General features: G+C 43.0%; 4 protein-coding genes and 1 non-coding gene across 6 annotated transcripts; 2 read left to right on the top strand and 3 right to left on the bottom strand.

Moving 5' to 3' along the window:
* On the top strand, positions 1 to 3,033 carry mospd1 (motile sperm domain containing 1). Its single transcript, XM_028416304.1, has 6 exons — positions 1 to 143; positions 972 to 1,270; positions 1,344 to 1,419; positions 1,554 to 1,786; positions 2,073 to 2,234; positions 2,317 to 3,033. The coding sequence occupies exons 2-6, from the start codon at positions 1,117 to 1,119 to the stop codon at positions 2,346 to 2,348; spliced, it is 657 nt and encodes a 218-aa protein (XP_028272105.1). The 5' UTR covers positions 1 to 143; positions 972 to 1,116; the 3' UTR covers positions 2,349 to 3,033.
* A 316-nt stretch (positions 3,034 to 3,349) lies between these two features.
* On the bottom strand, positions 3,350 to 9,107 carry pabir2 (PABIR family member 2). 2 transcript variants are annotated; one of them, XM_028416303.1, is made up of 10 exons: positions 8,050 to 9,107; positions 7,844 to 7,922; positions 7,712 to 7,765; positions 7,322 to 7,365; positions 7,166 to 7,220; positions 6,783 to 6,884; positions 6,193 to 6,278; positions 5,941 to 6,005; positions 5,602 to 5,698; positions 3,350 to 4,872 (listed from the first exon to the last, which is right to left on the bottom strand). In XM_028416303.1, the coding sequence occupies exons 1-10, from the start codon at positions 8,205 to 8,207 to the stop codon at positions 4,734 to 4,736; spliced, it is 879 nt and encodes a 292-aa protein (XP_028272104.1). In that variant the 5' UTR covers positions 8,208 to 9,107; the 3' UTR covers positions 3,350 to 4,733. The 2 variants fall into 2 exon arrangements, with proteins under 2 accessions (XP_028272104.1, XP_028272103.1); XM_028416302.1 differs by having other exon boundaries at positions 7,712 to 7,922.
* LOC114443151 (small nucleolar RNA U109) lies at positions 7,519 to 7,661 on the bottom strand. Its single transcript, XR_003671423.1, has one exon. It is a non-coding gene; the product is annotated as a small nucleolar RNA U109 (small nucleolar RNA).
* A 421-nt stretch (positions 9,108 to 9,528) lies between the features above and the next one.
* Positions 9,529 to 12,707, top strand: LOC114442798 (uncharacterized). The gene is made up of 6 exons (XM_028416598.1): positions 9,529 to 9,562; positions 10,407 to 10,683; positions 10,756 to 12,138; positions 12,226 to 12,279; positions 12,362 to 12,412; positions 12,577 to 12,707. The coding sequence occupies exons 2-6, from the start codon at positions 10,416 to 10,418 to the stop codon at positions 12,609 to 12,611; spliced, it is 1,791 nt and encodes a 596-aa protein (XP_028272399.1). The 5' UTR covers positions 9,529 to 9,562; positions 10,407 to 10,415; the 3' UTR covers positions 12,612 to 12,707.
* A 739-nt stretch (positions 12,708 to 13,446) lies between these two features.
* On the bottom strand, positions 13,447 to 18,041 carry hprt1 (hypoxanthine phosphoribosyltransferase 1). Its single transcript, XM_028415490.1, has 9 exons — positions 17,823 to 18,041; positions 16,063 to 16,169; positions 15,623 to 15,806; positions 14,991 to 15,056; positions 14,875 to 14,892; positions 14,701 to 14,783; positions 14,521 to 14,567; positions 14,355 to 14,431; positions 13,447 to 14,217 (listed from the first exon to the last, which is right to left on the bottom strand). Exons 1-9 carry the CDS (start codon positions 17,847 to 17,849, stop codon positions 14,170 to 14,172), a joined length of 657 nt encoding a protein of 218 aa, XP_028271291.1. The 5' UTR covers positions 17,850 to 18,041; the 3' UTR covers positions 13,447 to 14,169.
* Positions 18,042 to 18,977: the final 936 nt, after the last annotated feature.

Genomic DNA, 18,977 nt, shown 5'->3' on the forward strand with positions numbered 1-18,977 from the left:
GTTCTCCCAGCATGCACCGCGAGGTCTGCAGTATAATTATTCACAAAGAAAAAAAAGGCTGAGGAGCAACAACAACAGGGTGGGATCACAGGCACAGACCTTGGTTATCGCTTTAACGTTTCATAAACTCGTATGACAACAAGGTACAGTCTCGCTCTCGCTTTTATTTAACAGGCAGCTAACCTCTGCTTCCTTCTTCTGGTGTGACACCGCTTAAACAACGTTTAGTGGCTGTTAGCTACCATTAGCCAGCTAGCGCTAGCCAACAGCGGTGCACAGCGTTAGCATTACAATGCTGAATTTCTTTCACAGTAGCTAAAACAACGACATATGCTGGCTTTAGTATTGCTTAACAGTGACTACGATACATGTTTTCTATATTATTATTAAGTGTATTATTTGAATATATTTATATATGTATGACAAACACTCCAAAGACTTGATGTCTTAGATATTAGGGTCTGTTTACATCGGAACCTATTTCTCTACATTTGCAACTTCCGTTTTTATTCTATCTAGACACAAAGTCACCTATTTGACTTTGTCATGCTAGTTGTATAATGTTGTTTACACACAGGGCAGCGACTACATTAAATCCTTGCTGTTAATGTGGTGAATTCATCGTGTAACGTAGAGAACAAAAGGCTGTTGCGACACCACCAGCCTCGCTGATCCTGAAACCATGTAAACACACAGACACGTGACCAGCCACATGGAGTTCTGCTTCAGTTTAACCTAACGTGTGTTTTATGAGGTAAAACGTAACTTACGTTTTTTTCTGCCTCGGTAATAATGCATATATTTCGCTCCTCTACAAATGCTTGACTTAAATCAATAAAATCCAGCATGTGCATCATGTGAGCCTGGTCTTGTTTTACACGGAGTAACTAGAAACAACAGCTGATGCTTAAATAAGTGGGAAATGTAAACAAGCACTTTCTTTGTGTTTTATCACCTGTGTCTATTCACAGTTTCGTGTCATGGCCCTAAGGAGCTGAGAGTGGGAAGTGCCAGTTCCACCTGAAGGGAGCTTACACAGCTTGACAGTTGCTAGAGAAGAGTGGGGGGGCCCAGGCAGACTGTGGACGGGGAGGGGGCAGAGCTCAGCTGGCGCCAATGCAGCAGCAGCATCGACAGCCTGAGCTGGTGGAAGGAAACCTTCCTGTCTTTGTGTTCCCCACTGAGCTCGTCTTCTATGCTGATGAGCAGACATCTCACAAGCAGGTGCTCACCCTCTACAATCCCTATGAGTTCGCCCTCAAATTTAAAGGTCAGTGTGCCATGAGAACATTATATGTTTTGGTCAATTAGTCTGGATAAATTATGTGTTGTTTTCTTCTTAGTGCTGTGCACAGCGCCAAATAAGTACACTGTGGTGGATGCTACAGGAGCTGTCAAGCCACAGTGCTGCGTTGACATGTGAGTTTATTTTAAAGTTTTAATGCAGTGTCAACTCCGCTTCATGTATTTCGTCTGTCAGATACTGTAGCTTTGTTGTCCATTAGACAGGTGACCCCCCATTTGGTTTGTCTTGACTTTCTTTGTCCCCACAGAGTTATCAGACATAGAGATGTGCGAGCATGCCATTATGGGGTCTACGACAAGTTCCGACTGCAGGTGTCGGAACAGAGTCAGCGAAAAGCTCTTGGTCGCAAAGAGGTGACGGCCACACTTCGTCCCTCAGCCTCACAGGAGCCCCCGAGCCCCAGGCCCCAAGATGAGGAACGCAGAATCAGAGAGCAGTTTGCGGAGAGCGAGTTTTTTGAACAGACTTCATTTCAGACAGGTAGGATAAAAAGCGGTGTTGTGTGATGTTACCACTAGATGGAGCCAAGTGTTCATAAGTGTTCCAGGTTAACATTTATTCAACATGGCTTATTAAACTTTTTTTTTGGTATTAAAACAAAAACCCACTTATGACATGACAGCCTTTGTAGTTTAGTGTTTAGGCTACAAGCTAAAGGCTAAAGGCTCCTCCCTTTCACTTGAACACAAGCAAATAAGAAGTCAGACTTATCCATATAATGAGTTATGCATCAAACATGCATTGTGTCTGTGTTTGTGATGAGCAGAGAGCCGTCCTGTTGCTGGAGGACCCAGTCTGCTGACAGTGCTGCTTGGGCTGGTTTGTATGGCCGCCCTCATGCTCCCAACGCTGGGGGAGCAAGAATCTACTGTGCCTGTCTACCTCCACTTAAGTGTTAACAAGAAACTTGTAGCTGCTTATGTTCTTGGTGAGTAGAAACGTGTGCGAATGTATGTGTTTAAGAAATAAGACTCTGAACCGCTTTGTTGTTTCGTCTTTAAATATTTTAGGTCTTCTTACAATGGTCATCCTACGCACATGAAGTGCTGTTAGCCGAGTGGAGGAGGAAAACGCTCTCTAAAACGAAGAGAACATTCTCACAACAGAGGCACGACTACGATTCAATGAGTAGAGCCGACAGCAGGGGAATGGGGTACTTATTCAAATACCTCATCCTCTGAAAAAAAATCTTTTTAGCATACTTCTTCTGAAATCCACATTTTTTTGTGTTAAAACAAACTTTGACACAACTCTGAACTGATGCTTACATGGTGGGGGACCTGCACCGTGTAGGTCGAAAGGAACGAAGCTAGTCTCTGAGCAGGGCCTGTGAAGAAACATGAGGCCATTCAGTGTTGTTTGGCCTCGCGTTCTTTGTCTGTATTTCTATTGCCATTATGTGACAGATGATGAGTGTGAAGGTATCTACATGCAAACATGATACATGTATATAAAGCCATTAAACTTTTGTTATGGTATTCACCTGTAATCATTATATTAATGTTTTTTGAAGCATATTAGGAGTAGACTAAGGACTAAGTGCAGTCATTCGCATGTGTGGATACTTGTTTCTGAATGGGCTTTCATTTCCTTCAGCAACAAGACTTATTAATGTCACCAAAGGACGAGCTTTTGAGTAATGGGTTGCTTGCCGTTAATATATCAATCCTCCATCAAATGTTTAATAAAGTCTCAATACAGCTGTATTGTATTATGGTAATAGATAAGACTGTGGTTATTTTTGTCAGGTCAGGTCAGGTGTGTTAAGCATACATTAGAATAATACTGCCTCCGGTCTGAAATTTAAAAGTTTAAATTTAACATTTTAGGAAATGAACACACACAAACATAATGAAATAATTTATTTAGTCCTGATGTCTGCTACGATGGCAACCACAAAATACAAGCATAGGCAAGGTGTTAGCCAGCTTGGCAGATTACAGCCTTTCCATTAGACATACAGTATCGCACAATATCATTTTGCTAAATTCATGCCCTGAACACTTTATGACTGAGATAAAAATCGAGCCATTGACAGCAAGGAAACTTGACTGCATTTTCCATTTACTTATTTGTATAAAGGAAAAAGATATTCAATAAATGCAAACACGCTTTCTTCTTTAAATTAAAGGGCACACAACCATAAAATGATTTACAATCACTTCCTTTTTGTACATAGAACATTAAAGGCGACAGAGCCATGAAGGGGTTCAGACATATACAGTTACACAGGTGGTTATGGACACAGGACCAAGACTACTGAAAGCAGATTTTGGTGCAAAGATCACAGTGGAGGCCCAACCTCTACATATGGAATTCCTTGGAATCTGGACAAAAGCTGAAAAACTACAGGTCCAAGTGTCGTGTACCACAAACCTTGCAGTGTAACCACAGCAGTCTCTGTACTCACAATGTGGTGGTGCAGTTTTGTATTCCTGAAAGTTCCAGCAGTCAGTTGATTTGGTGTAAATGACGAACACAAATGTTTCACTTTTACTGGAAATAGAAAACTATCACCATCCGATTTTATAAGCATTTTTTCCATAAATAAAAACACTTTGGAAGAAGATAATCATTTCTTATACTCATTTCCAAAAGAAAAAAAAACATCCTGACTAGAACACAGGACACAGAGGAACCTTTAGTGTTGAAAGACTACCAGGAATGACCATTGCATTTCATCCTTAATATACTGCTCGGCGCATTAACTGCTCTTTCTTTCTGTACATACAAATAATTGAGGGGAAAAAACCCACCACACTTCACAGCCTACATCATGAAAATATTCAGAACATCTGCCTCAAAATGCAAGTTGGACAGTATAACAGGAACCCTCCATAGTTGTACCCCAAAAGTAGTTTATGTTCTTTTACAAAGAAAACTTCTGCTGTTGAAGCCTTGTGCCTACATTCACCTCACAGCCATAAAACTACATCTGACATCTGACAGGGTTAATATGTACACGATTACAAACAAAGCAGGAAAACAATAAGTTAAATCTTTTACAAAATCTGCACACTGTGTACATACAAAGGCCTGTGGAAACAGTTCCAGCACAAATTGTTTTTGTACGCACGATAGTCTCTTTTATGTGTCCAGTGCTAAACGTCTCTCTCTGGTGAGGGTAGGAAAGTTGCAGGATAGCCACTGACAAACACAAAACCGTGATGAAGCCAAGCACCATCCAAGATCCTCTACTAGCAGCTGGTGCTCCGTGTCTTCAGTAATTCCCAGGCTCTTACACACCGATTCATCCAGAGCTCACGTTTCCTCAATTCAAAACATATCTAGACCCTTCATGAATGCAGCCATTATAAAGCAAACTCCACTCAAACTAAATGTAGGCATTGGTGAGGCGAAGGGTCTGAGAAGGAAACCGATTTCCTGGAGAGAGGATTTCCCCCCCACTATTTTTAGTGTCTCTAGCTCATTTTGGGGACAAATCCTGGAGGGAAGCAAAGGGCGAGTTGCTGGACGAGGAAGGCGACACTCCCTCCATTTTGCCTGGCGAGTCGGTGGAAGAGCCAACACTGCTGAGGCTGCCATCCAGTAAATCTGGAGAGTGACTGAAAGGGGAGGGAGACGACTATTAGTGAGACTTGTAATGGCAGCTCTGGTAAAAAAAAAAAATCATTCATGAGGTGCTACTGAATGTACTTCTGACCTTTTCACAGTTCCTATAAATGGAACAAGTACCCCATTTGTTTTTGCACCCATACAGGGAACTGAGAACTGAAGATCGTAGCATTTTTTACATCTGTATTTTCCTATTGCAAGAGAAACAAGTGTCGTGATCAGACACATGACTGCAGTGAGTGTGACCTCCAAGTAAACACTGGTATGCCACCCTAAAACACAGTTTTAAGTAGAGGCTTTATTGAGCATGTGACATAAGAGATGTTGCCATAACTGCTGCCAGCAGGCTAAGCCCATTCCCACGGGTGATGTGACTGCAGGTTTTCCCTCAGTAATCTTCTGTTCCCGTTTCATTTCCTCATACATCCTTGTACACTCATTTCAGCACAGACTGAGTGAATACTGATAAAATGCTGCTCTTTTATCAAGGATCATGTAGATGAGGAGCCCGGGGCCCCAGATGACTTGGTGTGTGGGAAACATCATTGACACAATGCAACCACAGATCTCCAATTTTGGGGCAGGATCCCAAAATTCTGTATAAACGCTGCCTAACCTAACCACTACTTTGATTTAGCTTTAAATTAAAGAAAACTAAACTTAGCTTTTGAACTTCTAAAAGAGTATAATTTTCTAAACTGTAATCTCAAGTCTCTTACCAGGAACTGAGATCTGACAGGTTGGAGACGTCTGATGACAGCATGGTGGTGGTACCCTGAAACAGCCTCTTAGGCTGACTCTCCATCTCCATCTCACCTGCCAAGAAAAGGTCCTGACATTCAGACATGTGTCCTCTGACCGGTGCTCTGTGACTAATCTCAGACAGACAACTGGATAAAGTGATTTACTGCGATCATAATGGGAGACTATTACTGACAGCCAGCATGTTCTTCATCAGGAAACATACATTCCAAGGAAAAACACTGCAATACTTACCACACAGGTTTGCTTAGCCTGAGGAGACATGTCAGGACTATAGAGCCTGTCAGACCACTCACCTTTGCGTTTTATAGGGCCCAGTATGCTGGCTCTGATGCAGTTGATTGGACTTTGACTGCGTCGGCTGAAGCAAACAGAAAACACACTTTGTTTTGAAGCAGCAGCAACAATATCGCTATCATGAGCTCTACCTTCTCATGTTTATTGAACAGTTGATGAAAGAATAGTCCGTTTCAATACAGACGAGCATCACAAACTGTGGCGTGCATGCTTTTTTAACTTGAATAAGTACTGAGAAAACCGGTCCTCACCTAAATCGTCGAGTTGGGCTGGGTATTGGGCTGGGTGTGAGACCATTACTGCTGACGAGAATTTGTAGTGATGGAGAGAAACACTGCTGCTCGACAGAAAGGGAAACGAACGACAAGAACAACAAAGCGATGAAGTTCAAGCTACATGAGATTAATGCAACACCAGTTTGTAAAAACAACAAAAAACGGGTGGAAAGGACCGTCCAGCTTGTTTGACTGGATGTTTGGCAGAGAGAATACCATACACATTTTTGCAAGTACTACAAAAGCATAGCTCTACAGGGAAAGTCTGGGTGGGTGGCCTGTAGTCAAAGCCCTATATTAAAGTAAATATACTGCAAAGGATTTGCAAATCAATGTTCTGCTTTTAATGTCACATTCTCCTACAGCATAGTGAAATTAACATTTGCCCAAAAATGTTCCAAATTTCTATAGGCTACTATACACACCGCCATTAGTTAATTTTACATAGAATAATTAGGAAAATCAGGTTCAAACTAGCCCCCACAGTGTTAACCATTACCTTCATATGGTTACTTGAAAGAGTAATCTGTATCGTATGCCTCTAACCACAGGGAGGTCAGGTGTACCTTTTTTCCGATTCCTCTGGTCGGGGACGGGGCAGGTGACACGGGCACAAAGTCAATACGCTTCGGAGATGAAGACGCCGACTTCTCCAAGTCATTGTCGCTCTGAGAACACAGTGAAAACACATTGAAAGACAGTTCCTCATGTATTGCATGTCTACTGGACTGTTTAGTTAAGCAACTGTAGGGAATGTGGGAGTATTATACTACCAACTCGGTCTGACCTTAAGAAACCGGTGGCCCTGATAACTCCCAAATGTTTGAGGGTTAATCTAGCATGTTTGTACTTGTCCACTCTATAGAAACAGAGAGGCCAAGAAAAGGCCCAGGGCCGAAACATGCAGCAGTGCAACAAATCAACAAGATTAGTGATGATGCGTCATTACCAGACTAAGGCTTTCTTCCCATGACTGGCTCATCTGCATGGCAGCTTGAACTTCCCTGCATACAACAAGACATTCGTTTCACATTTTCTGCAATAAAATAATCATTTAACTTGTCTTAATGACCAACCATACACATACTGTAAAGGTGTAGCTTACCGCTCATGAGCCGTTTCCCTGTTCATCACATCTACACCCTCCTCCTGCAATAGCACAAGACAGAAAATGGTTACGAAGTCAGTGCAATCAGTCCCAATTCAAACTCAGCTACAACCCAAATATCCTCTTAAAAGTCTAAACTGTAGTTTGTCACAGTAGTTATTGGAAGGAAATCCAACCAGTACAGTAACCGTTTCCTTTGTAGGAGTCTGATACTACCAATTGATCAACTCTGTAAGATCGATGGCCCTGTGAACTCCAGGCAGTGTTAATCTTGCATGTTTTCTTAGACACCGTCACTCCCTACAGCTAAAGAGGGAGACGGTGGTCTGACATGCACATGTGTTTGAGTGAACAGTTCAAAACACCAGCAGCACTTCTGCTACTTACTTGTTTTATCTGATGGAGTCTAGTGCTGGGGACACGAATGGGTGACGAAGGGACCTGTAAAGGACAATAAATGTTTGGAGAACATTCGAGAAGAAGTACACTGGCATGTGTATAATGTAAAAAGCACTCTACCATGTTTGGCCTATTGACAACCGTAGTGCTGTTTCTCCGGCTACGCAGGACCTCTCTCTGAAACACCTGGGAGTTGTCACTGCAATGATAAATCCAAAGACTATATGTCAGGGGTCTTATACCCGTCACCCAAGTGAAAGGAGCGTTAAAGAGGAATGGTATGAAATGAAAAACTTCGTTAATGTAACTATGTCATATTATAGAACCTTAAGCCATTTATCATGGGTGCACTGTTGGATCTTCTCAGGTGTCCATCGGTCTGAACTAATGAGGATGGAAGTTCCAGATCCAGCTCCATCTTTTCTTGTGGCAGAAGTCCTGAGTTGTTCATTTTGTTTGATAAAGCTGCTTGTCGCCAATCCATGCACTTTAAATGGCCATCCAGCGCAGTGATGTTACATTATTGATCTCCAAACCTCGCTGACTTTACATGTTAACAAAAATAAAGCAACTGAGCTGGCGTGAGACAAACTAGCTAACACAATGCAGAGAGCAGTCTGTGAGGCCCTGTCGCCAGTAAAGCTCCTGTGCTAAGTTAAAACTGGCTAACAAACACGGTATCCCAATACTCCTTCATATATGTCTATATGCTCTGCCCAAAGTGCCTTACGCTAACGTTGCCTGTAACGTTATGACCAGTCACCAACTTTCCTGATGGATGGTTAGCATGCCGTGGCTACATACCGCACAATGCCCAGTAGTAGTGTTAGCATCTGACCCGTTAGTCTGCTGGTGCAAGGCAGCAGTGAGTGAAGACTGCAACGCAACTGAACTACCGCTGCATGTTAGGCGCGTTAAATGAGCTAGCCTTAGCCAAACAAGCAAGCTTGTTACTTCGAGTATAAAATAAATATCCGTCTTAAGTCTGACGAAGACGACGTTAAAAATCACCTTGTCGTTATTGACTGATTCTCATTACGCGAGTATACCTCCTTGCTAACACAGCAGAGCTAGCTATGATGTGCTAGTGGCTGCACTAATTGCTAGCTAGTAGGTTCGGCGACAGCTACCTAGCCCGATGAGCTAACTCGCTAAGTTAGCATCAATGCCAATTGCCAAAATGCCATTTCAAGACAGAGACGTCGGGTCACCATTAACACTAAACGTCCTCGTCCATCACCCACGGCCTGCGTATTAATGTAAACCGTGTCTGCTGCAAATATCCCCTACGGACTCTACAATTTAGTTTTTTTGTTTCTGCTGGGTGCCGCCAAGAATCAACCAGAGCCCAGATGATCACACAGGAGCTAAATGCTATCAGCAAACTTCACGCCCCTTTTCACGTTATCGGACCTGTGTCCAATGAAACGGCCTCATCTGCCGGTGTTACGCTGGGTTGTGCCGGCCTGCTGAGCCGCATCCCCGCCGCAGGAACCCACGCTGCTAATGCAACTTGTTTGAGTAACTTTTAAGTATCTTTTAAGCTTGTTGCACAGTTTTGCCATGTCTGTTTAACAGTGGACACAGCACACATAATAAATAATCACGCTTCAACTTTATTAAACCCTTAGTGTTGCTCAGATGAGACCTGACTGCAGTTTGTCGCCACCTACTGTTGTGGTGGCCCAATGACAGTCAGCCCTGCAATCTGTTGCTGATTGAAATCAGTCAATAGGTTTCCTCCCATCAGCAGCTACTTAAACTCAGGTGTGTGTGCTGCAGTCTTTGATTCACTTTTGTGTTGCTCTTTCAATTCTGTATCTACACGCCTTCAGTCAGGTAAAGGCCAGTTTATTTACCTTCATTTTCCAGGGTTGTTGCAGTTATGTTTTACTTGTTAAACGTCTGTGTAGAAGTAGAGAAGGAGCAGTTAAATGTTATCTTGTGTTTTCATGCTATGGGCTACCTACTGTGCAACAAATCCAATGTGCAGACCACTGTTGAATTTAGACGTATGACCTCAATGTTTGTTGTCATTGTATAATGGCTTACTGGAGAGTAAACAGCAACTAGAAAAGGGCATTTCCTGAAGAAAATGCAAGTTTGGTTGCTGCAGCTGAAGCATTGCTCTGAATTGCTGGAGAATCGGAGCAATTCAGAGCTGTGTTTGCCTCTTTGTGTCAGCCTGTCCATGGTAGCAGAGGTAACAGCAGAGGAGACCTCAAAAACCACTCCAACTTTGAGAGCCTGGCATGTGGAAACGATTCAGAATTAGAAAATTCTGAATACAAGTTTGATAGAGCAGCATCTAATGAACGTTTGAAGACTAAAATGGAGTCTGTAGCTTGAAACTTGTAGGAGGAGATACATTTGGCAGATGACACCGAAACTGCTTAATATTTGGAAAAACTTGAAGTTGACCTGGAATGTCCTCTGTGAGACGAACATTTTGGTGGTTGAATGTCTGAAATCGGTCAATGTATGCTGAAGATACGCTGCGCCAAAAAACCTTTGATTGCCTTGCAACGGCAATCAAACTAATGAGCAAAGCTTACAAACTAGTTTGTGTGTCCTCAATGACATGGTACAGTAAAGTGGTGCATCATATTGCATGGTTCTGGTCAGTGTGAGGGGCCTGTGAGGGGATGTTTGCTGTTTAATCAGTCCTTTCTTCTCTTTGTAGAGAAAGAAAATGGCAGCTGGACCTCCACCAGCTTACCAAGTACCAAACGCAGAGAACCTGCAGCATGGTCCCAACACTGGGGCGGTTAACTCCGGGCAGGATCCAGGAATGTATGGCACCAGCCACGAGCCAGGATCCTCATTCCGTCCCCAGCATCCCCTCTTTACCCGGCCTGTCTTCGCTGTCCATGCTCCACCTCCACCCCCACCCCCTTTCTTCCACTACCAGTGGCCCATGCCCTTCCCCTATAACCCCTTTGCTGGCTTCCCAGGCATGGGTGAGTTTTTATAGTAAGTGTTAAAGCGTGAAGTCTTTAAATATATGTTACCATTCTTCTTCTGCCCACCAGGCTATGGTATGGTCATGTCCCCCTTCCCTCCCCCCTACATGGACGCTCCAGCCTACATCCTACCACATCCTCGGGCCTTACCTGTTGACTACAGACGCCCGTTTAACCCCCGGGCTCCTCCTGCTGCTCCCCAACCGAACCCAATCCAAGCCCAGAGAGTCTGCCTGCCTCAAACCTGCATTAGACAAACGGTGAGCTCAGGGGTGCAAACAGAACCCCCACGGAGAGGCGTAGGAAGCTATGATGAGGGTTGCCCACTTGTCAACACGGATTCTGGGACAGGAAGTGCCTCAGAATCTCCATCCTCCTCGCACTCAGCCGAGGTTGAAAACGACGCGTTGCCCCACAGTAATCCAAACGATGGCTTCAAAATCATACACCCTTCAGCGATGCCTGCCGTCAAGTCATGGAGAAGAGCAATAGAAGAAATTCACTCGAGGACTGAAGGCGCTGTTGGCCGGGAGCTGCCTCATGTCCCACCTTGCAGAAATGGTCACCGCAATATGTCTTCAGTGAGTTCTCCTGATAGCTTGGTTCCATTGTGTAGCTCCCCTCAAAGAAAGGATGAGGCTGCCCAGGAGAGACGAGTCTCTGTTCCTGACATTCTGATGAGCTCAGGAGGAGGCACACCGTTGCAGTCATTAGACACATCCCTCAACCTCTATGACAAAGAAAATGGCACTGAGAAGAACCCACATGAAGAGACCACAGAGATGATTCCCAATATAACATTGCTAAATAGCAGTCGGATGACAAAAACCCTAAATGAGTCTGTGTGGTCCGTGGAGTCTCTGGCCCCATATTACCCCAGTAAGGAGTGGCTGTGGCAAAATGGCCTTTTTGAGTCTGAAGTATTTGAAAAGGTAGAGGAGGCTGAAAATGGTGGATTGTCAACCCAAAATCACAACCTAATGGTCCAAGAAGGCAAAGAAAGGAGGCTGTCTCGTGTGTTTTCCCCTCCTGACTTTGTAACTTCAGAGAGCAGCATCGTTTCCAGCACCCCAGCTGGCCAGCCGAATCCTTCTCCGAAGAAACCAGAAGCTGAGGTTCCTGAGATGAGGAACCCAGAGGAAGGCCGAGGGACACCTCTTCCAGAAAAGTGTTCTTTAGCTCGCCCCGCTTTTCTATTATCTACCCTCACAGAAGAGGACCTGGATGACAACCGGTCCTCTAACCCAGAGGCTAATAAAAGGCCAAAACAGGAATCTGAACATGAGCAGCAGGAGGAACGCCCCAGCTGTGAGAAAGTCCTTAATTCTGCAGAAGAGACAAACTCATCCCCAGATGGAGTGGCCGTTCACAGCGGCATCCAGTGTGAGCTTGGGTGCGAGAAGTTGAAGGACAAAGTTCAAGCCCATGAAAGGCAGCACTGTAAAGCTCCAGGTGATGCGCTCTTAAAATCCACAATGTTTTATCTGTGCACTTAACAAGGAAAGGGTTAACTTGCTTTTACTGCAACTTCTCTCATAGCCTCAAAGAACATGCCGAGACATTCAAAGAATCAGTGGAAGAACAGAAGTCAAGGTAATGTGCTTATTTACTCCTGAAGATATTTGCATTTCGTGCTTGAACCAATGATCTGTAATAGCATCACTTCTGTTTGCAGAGAGGTTCAGCAGCCAGCAGGAAGCTTCAGGCAGAGGCGCCAAATCCAAAGGTGAGTATCAGATTCAGTCAGGGTGAGGCAGAACGAGCAGCTGGCACATAGTGGAAAATTGTACATTGGCAAATTTTTTTTGTGTGTCAGAAATTGCAACTACTGACATCAAACCTATTAATTTTGACTTTGCCAACATGTGTAACCGTTTATTGCTTCTTCAGGTGGAAGCAGAAGGAACCAGCAATCTGACAACTGACCTCTCTGCAAGATGCTTGTTTTTAAATATTCTATTCTATTAATTATTCTATTAATCTATTGCTCTTTTTCTAATAAATATTTTTGTATATTAAAATTGTTTGTCTTGCATAAATCACACCCTAAGTTGTATCAAAACTCTACTGAAATCAGTGAAATCAGTGAATCGGAGCGCTGTGAACCCTGGCTCTGGATGAAATCAAACTGCTACAGGTTTTTTTCACAAGAAGAAAATATGGCCCCCAGGTCAGCTCCTGTTTTCTTCTATTTGGAATCAGTGCAAACTTGTTCGGATGTATTCCATGTTGTGTGTTTTTAAATAAAAGTGAGGTCTATACAGGTGCCCCCATTATAGAACAGTTTAATTTTAGTAAGTTTGTAGAAGTGGTCTCTCACCCAAATGCATCACATATCCAGGAAACAATGTTCTTACTTTTGATGTGTGTCATTTAAAAGTAAGAAAATTTGATGACACACACGAAGACATGCATATCTCTGAAGATAATTTGAATAAAGGTATTTTTGGCCTTGCAAATTTGTAACAGCCGTACACTCCACCGGCTGCAGATGTCCGTGTCAGTCAGTGTGGTCTGGAATGTGTCACTCTCCTGTCTAGAGAAAAAGTAAACAGTAGTTGCCAGAGTTCCGGAGCAGGCTGATGGCCTTGTTCTAGGCACAAGGATTGGGACCAGTTGACTGAATATGGTTGAGGTGAACACACCAATGAGGACTCAGACTTTACTCAGCCGTCCACTTCTTAATCTCTGAATCTAACACAATGCATTATGACTTTAGAAACCACTTCTCAGTGATACAAGAACACAAACCAAACGACCTTTTTGGGGGGGAGAAGTAATTTATTTTCATCATCAATGCATTCCCCAATATTTTTCAGTTGTTTTGAAAGCTGAACTGTGCAGTAACATTTGCCTTTAAATGGCCATGAGTGAGCGCAGGTTATTTGGTTGAAACAAAACTACACAGGCAGTGGAATCAGATGCATCGCATGTATTGTCATTCACACTCAATTTTTAGCATATCCATGTGTGTTTAAATTACGTGCAGCAGCCAACACTCATTACTTCTCCACACGATGAATGACACAACAAAGTACTATAGAAAAGTTTTGTCCCAAAATATACATACAGACTTTAGAGTGAACCTTTGCTCGAGCATTCGGGTAGAAGCAGGATTACGATAAAAGCAATATTTTTAAAATAGGAAGGTGGAATCATATGATGGCAAAACAAGAATGACACTTCAATTTAAGCATTGTTCTAAATAAATTACTTTAAAAAATGAAATCACTAAGGGGCACAAAAATTACATCATATTCTGGTGAAGCTGGGATTCATGCCGCTTAAACCAGATTTGGTTCTGTGTAAGGCATTTTTCAAACGTTTACTCGTGTGTGTGTGTGTGTGTGTGTGTGTGGTGACTATAACAGAATTGCAGGATTATCACTTAATCAGTGTATCCTCAGGGACCCTGAGCAGGCTGAGTATCATTTATGACACAAAGTGAAGTAATAAAATGGAAAAGCTGTGGCAAAACGCTCCTCATGCCTTGTACTTCTCCTTCCCTGTTTCACTAATGACGCAGATATGCTGCAAGAGAACAAGAGATCAATAAGCATTCCAGCAAATTACTCATTTACATAGCAGCAAAGATACACGCGGTTTGAACAAAGCGTACAAACAAACGCCACCCCGCTCATTTTCTTTTCTCTGTGTAAAATACTCACATTTAGATCCCTAAAGTACTCGTTGTAGTCTAGTGCGTATCCCACCACAAATTTGTCAGGGACCTCGAATCCTACAACTAAAAATAAAATAATGTCAACAAACACAAAAAATATCAGCACTACTCTTAAACATATAGTGCATCTGAAAGAGCGGTCTTAAACCTACAGTCTGGTCGATAGCCGACACTTCTCGGGGTTCTCTTCACCAACAAACTGAGGACAGATACAGAAAAATAAACATATTGAGAACACACATAACGGTTGAAATAGCGAGTCGGTGGAAATACAACGGTTGTAGCACAACATACAGCACACACACAGGAGTTTATAGCTGTGAAGCCATTACCTTGCTACTTTGACCATTTTGGGATTGTACTGTTTAAGGAGTTGCAATAGCGTCTTCATTGTCTTCCCTGTGTCAATAATGTCCTTCAAAACACAGCATGAAAGAGAGAAGCTCCTATGAGTGATCTTACAAATGAAAGCTGCCGATTGTAATAAAGAAATGAATACTACATACCTCCACGATCAAGACATTCTGTGTAAAAAAAGACAGCAGACAACAACATTTACTTGCAATCTGGATTATTATTATTATACTATTTGGATTTGGGCATAATTTTCAACACTTCTTACCTTTCCTGTCAGAGTAGACAGGTCGTCTCCACCAATTACTTTGATTTCACCTGTTGACTGGTCGTTCTGTGAGGAGGAGAAGACGAGAAGAACTCGGTTATGTTGAAGAAATTACAACAGAAAATAATAAACAAAACTGAGAAATAGGTAGCTTGCTTTGAAACGGTTACTGATAGACAGGTGCAACAGTTGCATACTTGAATTATCCTGATTTGTGTCCTACAGTGACTCCACATATATCACTACACATGTTATAGACTGCAGGCTGTTATTAAAAGTATAGAACTGGTATGCTAACTGTTATTACCCCCTCCATGGTTCTAACCATGGAGCATTTTGTGTAAAATGACTGATTTGTTGATTAAGTAGTAGCCATGTAACAAGTAGGATAATGACCTGCAAGCTAGTTATCACAGCCTACTACAACCTGGAGGATACCTGTGATGTGAATGGTTGTGTATGAACACCTCTAGGTGCACACAGAAACACACCTACAGGAGATCATGTACAGTCAAGATCAAACATTTACTATATTCTAAGATGCTTTTTTATAGGATCTTGAAAATGAAGACTTTTTATTAGTGAAATCTGTTTTTATTACTTAAAAGTAAAAATGTAGAAAACGTGATTACACAGTAGCTTTTCAGGCGAATAAAGTCCACTGTCATTGGGATGGAGCGGTCGCTGTTCCTGTTCAGGGCCTTGATATAATCCAGCAGGTCTGCAAAAAACTTGTAACCCCCCTTGAGCACACAGAGGGCCACAATGTGGTGGCCACCCATTTCCTTCATGATCTCTCTGGCCAGTCTCTCTGTCCTGTGTGGGAGGGAGAGAGAGAGAGAGAGAGAGAGGGAGAGAGGGCTGTCAGCTCAGTTTTCTGCAACAGTCAGCAGAAGTTCCTCTTTCTTTTCTGTGTGTGTGTCAGCAGGCAAAGCTGTCATTTATATACAACACACCCAAGGCATAGTAACTGTAACTGAAATAGCAAACAAAAACAATAGATACACTCTAATATATTCTATCTATCTATATCTATGTCTGTGGGAAAATGATGTACATGACCACCTCCCACCTGTCCAGTATGAGTCCATGTGGGATGTAGACCCTCTCCAGGTCAGCAGCATAGTGCTTTGGTATGCAGAAAAGGTCCAGGTCGTAGCCCTGCTCCTCATCACTGATCTGAAATAAAACAGGGCACAAGGGGGTTAAATAAATCTCAGCGGGGGTATTACCTAACATGGGACACGGGGCATTCATCTGACACAGGGCAGTACAAGATGAAGGGATAGAGGTTAATGGTGTTCTACTTTCCCATGTAATTAGCTGCCTCAATACTTTATCTACACACACAGCCTAGAAAGCAACTGGGACCTCCATCAAGTGTCACACTGAGCAGCAGCAACACACAGTTCTTCGTAAGAGGACTCTTCCTAGTTTCATTAAACTAAATCCTTCCTTTGACAATACTAAGGCTCATTTATAAATCAGCATGTTGAGTAGCGAGGCACTTACATGTACAAATTGTCCATATGATGCCTAATTCTACAAACATCCTGTATTTCTTTTATTGTGTGAAATCAAATTTCCTGCTGCAGTTCAAACTGCGTGCCCCAGGGACCCATGCAAAATAACTGGTATCATGTGACAGCTGGGAAGTTGGTGCACAGTCCGCAAAGTGAAAGACAATATAAGCAGATGGTGCCAAATGGAAATCCTTTCGAGGACATGAAAACATAAAGTGTATTTTCCACATGTGGTTAGACTCCCCTCTCCCTTCATCCCTGCCAAGATGAAAAAAAAACATGTGCATCTATTTGCTGTAAGCCCTCAGTTACAAAATAATAATGACTGATACTGAGCAGATGTCCTCACAGTCACATGATCTGTTTCCCTACTCCATTACCTCCATTACTCCAAGGCATGCTGTCTGTTATTTAGGACACAGTTTGGAGAATAAAACTGAACCAACCCACTTAACGACGCCGGGGTCAAAGGGACAATGATCTTAATCTTTATGCTCACAAACTTTATGTTTGGCAACTCTGTTCTGCAGAGCTAACGTCTTTCGAAATGTGATAGATCAGATGAGCTCACCCACTGGCTTTAAAATACTGCCATGGCAGGATCTGTGGAAAGCAACTGTTCCATCACAGAAATGGTCACAGTTAATCCGGCTTCCAGATCCTGGAAAATAAGACCACTCCTTTTTTTTTTAAACTTCTTTCTTTGCAGGGCCATAGTCCTGCCGAGTGTGTTACACACAGATCACACCAGACAGGACCTTCTGTTTACAAAGAAAATCCATTTTATAAAGAACCTCTACTGAGGAAATCAATAACTTCAAACAAACTCAGGGAACCAAGCTGTGCTTACAGCTTGATGTTGTATGGATTATAACGTTTTACAGCCATTCATCCCTTATTCACGGTCAAAACATTTTGCGCTGATATTTGTGCACGCGCTCAAACACGCCCTCTTGTTTGTACCTCGTGCGTTTCTGGCTGCCCGTGTGTAAACTGTGTGTAACCATGTAATTACACTAATACAAGCAGCAAGCCGCTATAAAGCCGCTATCCAAACATCTCTTGCGTCACTTACGCAAAGCGTGGAGAGCGCGTGTCTGCTCTGCAAAGGCGCAGGTCACGCTAAACACACACACTGTATTCACCAAAAACCTCTGCTCAAGGTGAGTACACGATGCACAGACACGGGGAATTTAACGACTGCCTGCAGACATTTTAACTACAGTAAACACTGCGTTCACGCACTGCGTGGTGTTCCAGTGGTCACGTAGACCACTTACCATATTTCACATCGGAGGGGGAGACTTACCACAACACAGGGGCTGGATGTCGCCATGTCCGTGTCGGTCCCTGCCGTTAAAGTTTCTATAAGTCTGTCGCGACTCTTCGGATAAAAAAGACAAAAATGTGATTTTAGGTTGGTCGCAGACTCTTCACCTTGGCGACAGCAAACACATGGACGCAGATAGCTCTAATAGAGGCGCAGCCCGGAAAAAGACTGCAGCCTCTATTACTGTACTCTGCCGTTCTGCGCAGGTGCGTGGAGAGCCAATCAAGAGCGTAGGAAGAGCGTAGCCCCGCCCTCCGCCGGTGGATTAGTGGAGTGCTGCCACTACTGGGGGTCGTCGGCCGCTCTGGCCGGTGTTTTTGAGGACTCAAATGGCGTATTTAAATCTACAGATGCTTGAGAATTAAAAAAAAAATGCAGGAGACAAGCCAGCCAACTAAAAACACACATCTTTACTGGTATTAGTAGGTAGGCCTACATAGTGTTGTAACTGTTAGTAGCTCTTTAACCCAAGTTTTTATCAGGACAAGACAACAGTTTAGTCATATAATTATTGACCAATTGACATTGTTTGCATAGGACAAGGGTGAGAAAGGGGACCTCTAAACCTAAAATCCTATTCATGCTATACTGTTGAGTAATAGGAATTTACACAGTACATTCTGCAAAACAGTGCATGTGTTTTTTAGTAGTTACATTCAAAAATGTAGTCGTTTTCAAGACAGGCGCCAAGGTGGTGGTGTAAGGTTCAAATCCAGCTGGGGACCTTTCTGTGTGGCGCTTGCGTGTTCTCCCTGTGCCTGCATGGGTTTTCTCCAGATATTCTGGATTCCTCCCACATTCCAAACACATGCATGTGAGGTTAATTGAGAACTCTAAGTTGGCCATAAGCATGAGCGTGAGCGATTGTTTGTCTCTATATGTTAGCCCTGTGATAGACTGGCAACCTGTCCAGGGTGTACACTGCAGAAGATGGATGGATGGTTAAACACAGACTAGGAAAACAGGGCTTCTGTCTACAGACAGTATGTCTTCGTGCTTTTTCCATACCACACAGTAATGCCAAGAAGATTTGAGTGGTTTTTGTATTGGAAGTACTGGGGTTATTTATAGTAGGTATTTCAACTAATTTCTTTATTCAGAATATATTGTCCAGTTTGCTTGGTTTTACTTCTA

This window comes from Parambassis ranga, chromosome 10 (assembly GCF_900634625.1).
Source record: "Parambassis ranga chromosome 10, fParRan2.1, whole genome shotgun sequence".
Lineage (NCBI taxonomy): Eukaryota > Metazoa > Chordata > Actinopteri > Ambassidae > Parambassis > Parambassis ranga.

Excerpts from the sequence above, each read along its gene's own strand:
- LOC114442798 (XM_028416598.1), top strand. The coding sequence starts at position 10,416 with ATGGCAGCTGGACCTCCACCAGCTTACCAAGTACCAAACGCAGAGAAC. Across the intron at positions 12,280-12,361 it reads GTGGAAGAACAGAAGTCAAG|AGAGGTTCAGCAGCCAGCAG; the intron begins GTAATGTGCTTA and ends TTCTGTTTGCAG. Across the intron at positions 12,413-12,576 it reads CAGAGGCGCCAAATCCAAAG|GTGGAAGCAGAAGGAACCAG; the intron begins GTGAGTATCAGA and ends TTGCTTCTTCAG.
- pabir2 (XM_028416302.1), bottom strand. The coding sequence starts at position 8,207 with ATGGATTGGCGACAAGCAGCTTTATCAAACAAAATGAACAACTCAGGA. Across the intron at positions 6,279-6,782 it reads CCAGAGGAATCGGAAAAAAG|CAGTGTTTCTCTCCATCACT; the intron begins GTACACCTGACC and ends TCTGTCGAGCAG. Across the intron at positions 5,699-5,940 it reads GGGCCCTATAAAACGCAAAG|GTGAGATGGAGATGGAGAGT; the intron begins GTGAGTGGTCTG and ends TTTTCTTGGCAG.
- hprt1 (XM_028415490.1), bottom strand. The coding sequence starts at position 17,849 with ATGGCGACATCCAGCCCCTGTGTTGTG. Across the intron at positions 15,057-15,622 it reads TTCGCCTGAAAAGCTACTGT|AACGACCAGTCAACAGGTGA; the intron begins GTAATCACGTTT and ends TCCTCCTCACAG. Across the intron at positions 14,568-14,700 it reads AAAATGGTCAAAGTAGCAAG|TTTGTTGGTGAAGAGAACCC; the intron begins GTAATGGCTTCA and ends ATCTGTCCTCAG.
- mospd1 (XM_028416304.1), top strand. The coding sequence starts at position 1,117 with ATGCAGCAGCAGCATCGACAGCCTGAGCTGGTGGAAGGAAACCTTCCT. Across the intron at positions 1,271-1,343 it reads GTTCGCCCTCAAATTTAAAG|TGCTGTGCACAGCGCCAAAT; the intron begins GTCAGTGTGCCA and ends TTTTCTTCTTAG. Across the intron at positions 1,420-1,553 it reads CCACAGTGCTGCGTTGACAT|AGTTATCAGACATAGAGATG; the intron begins GTGAGTTTATTT and ends TTGTCCCCACAG.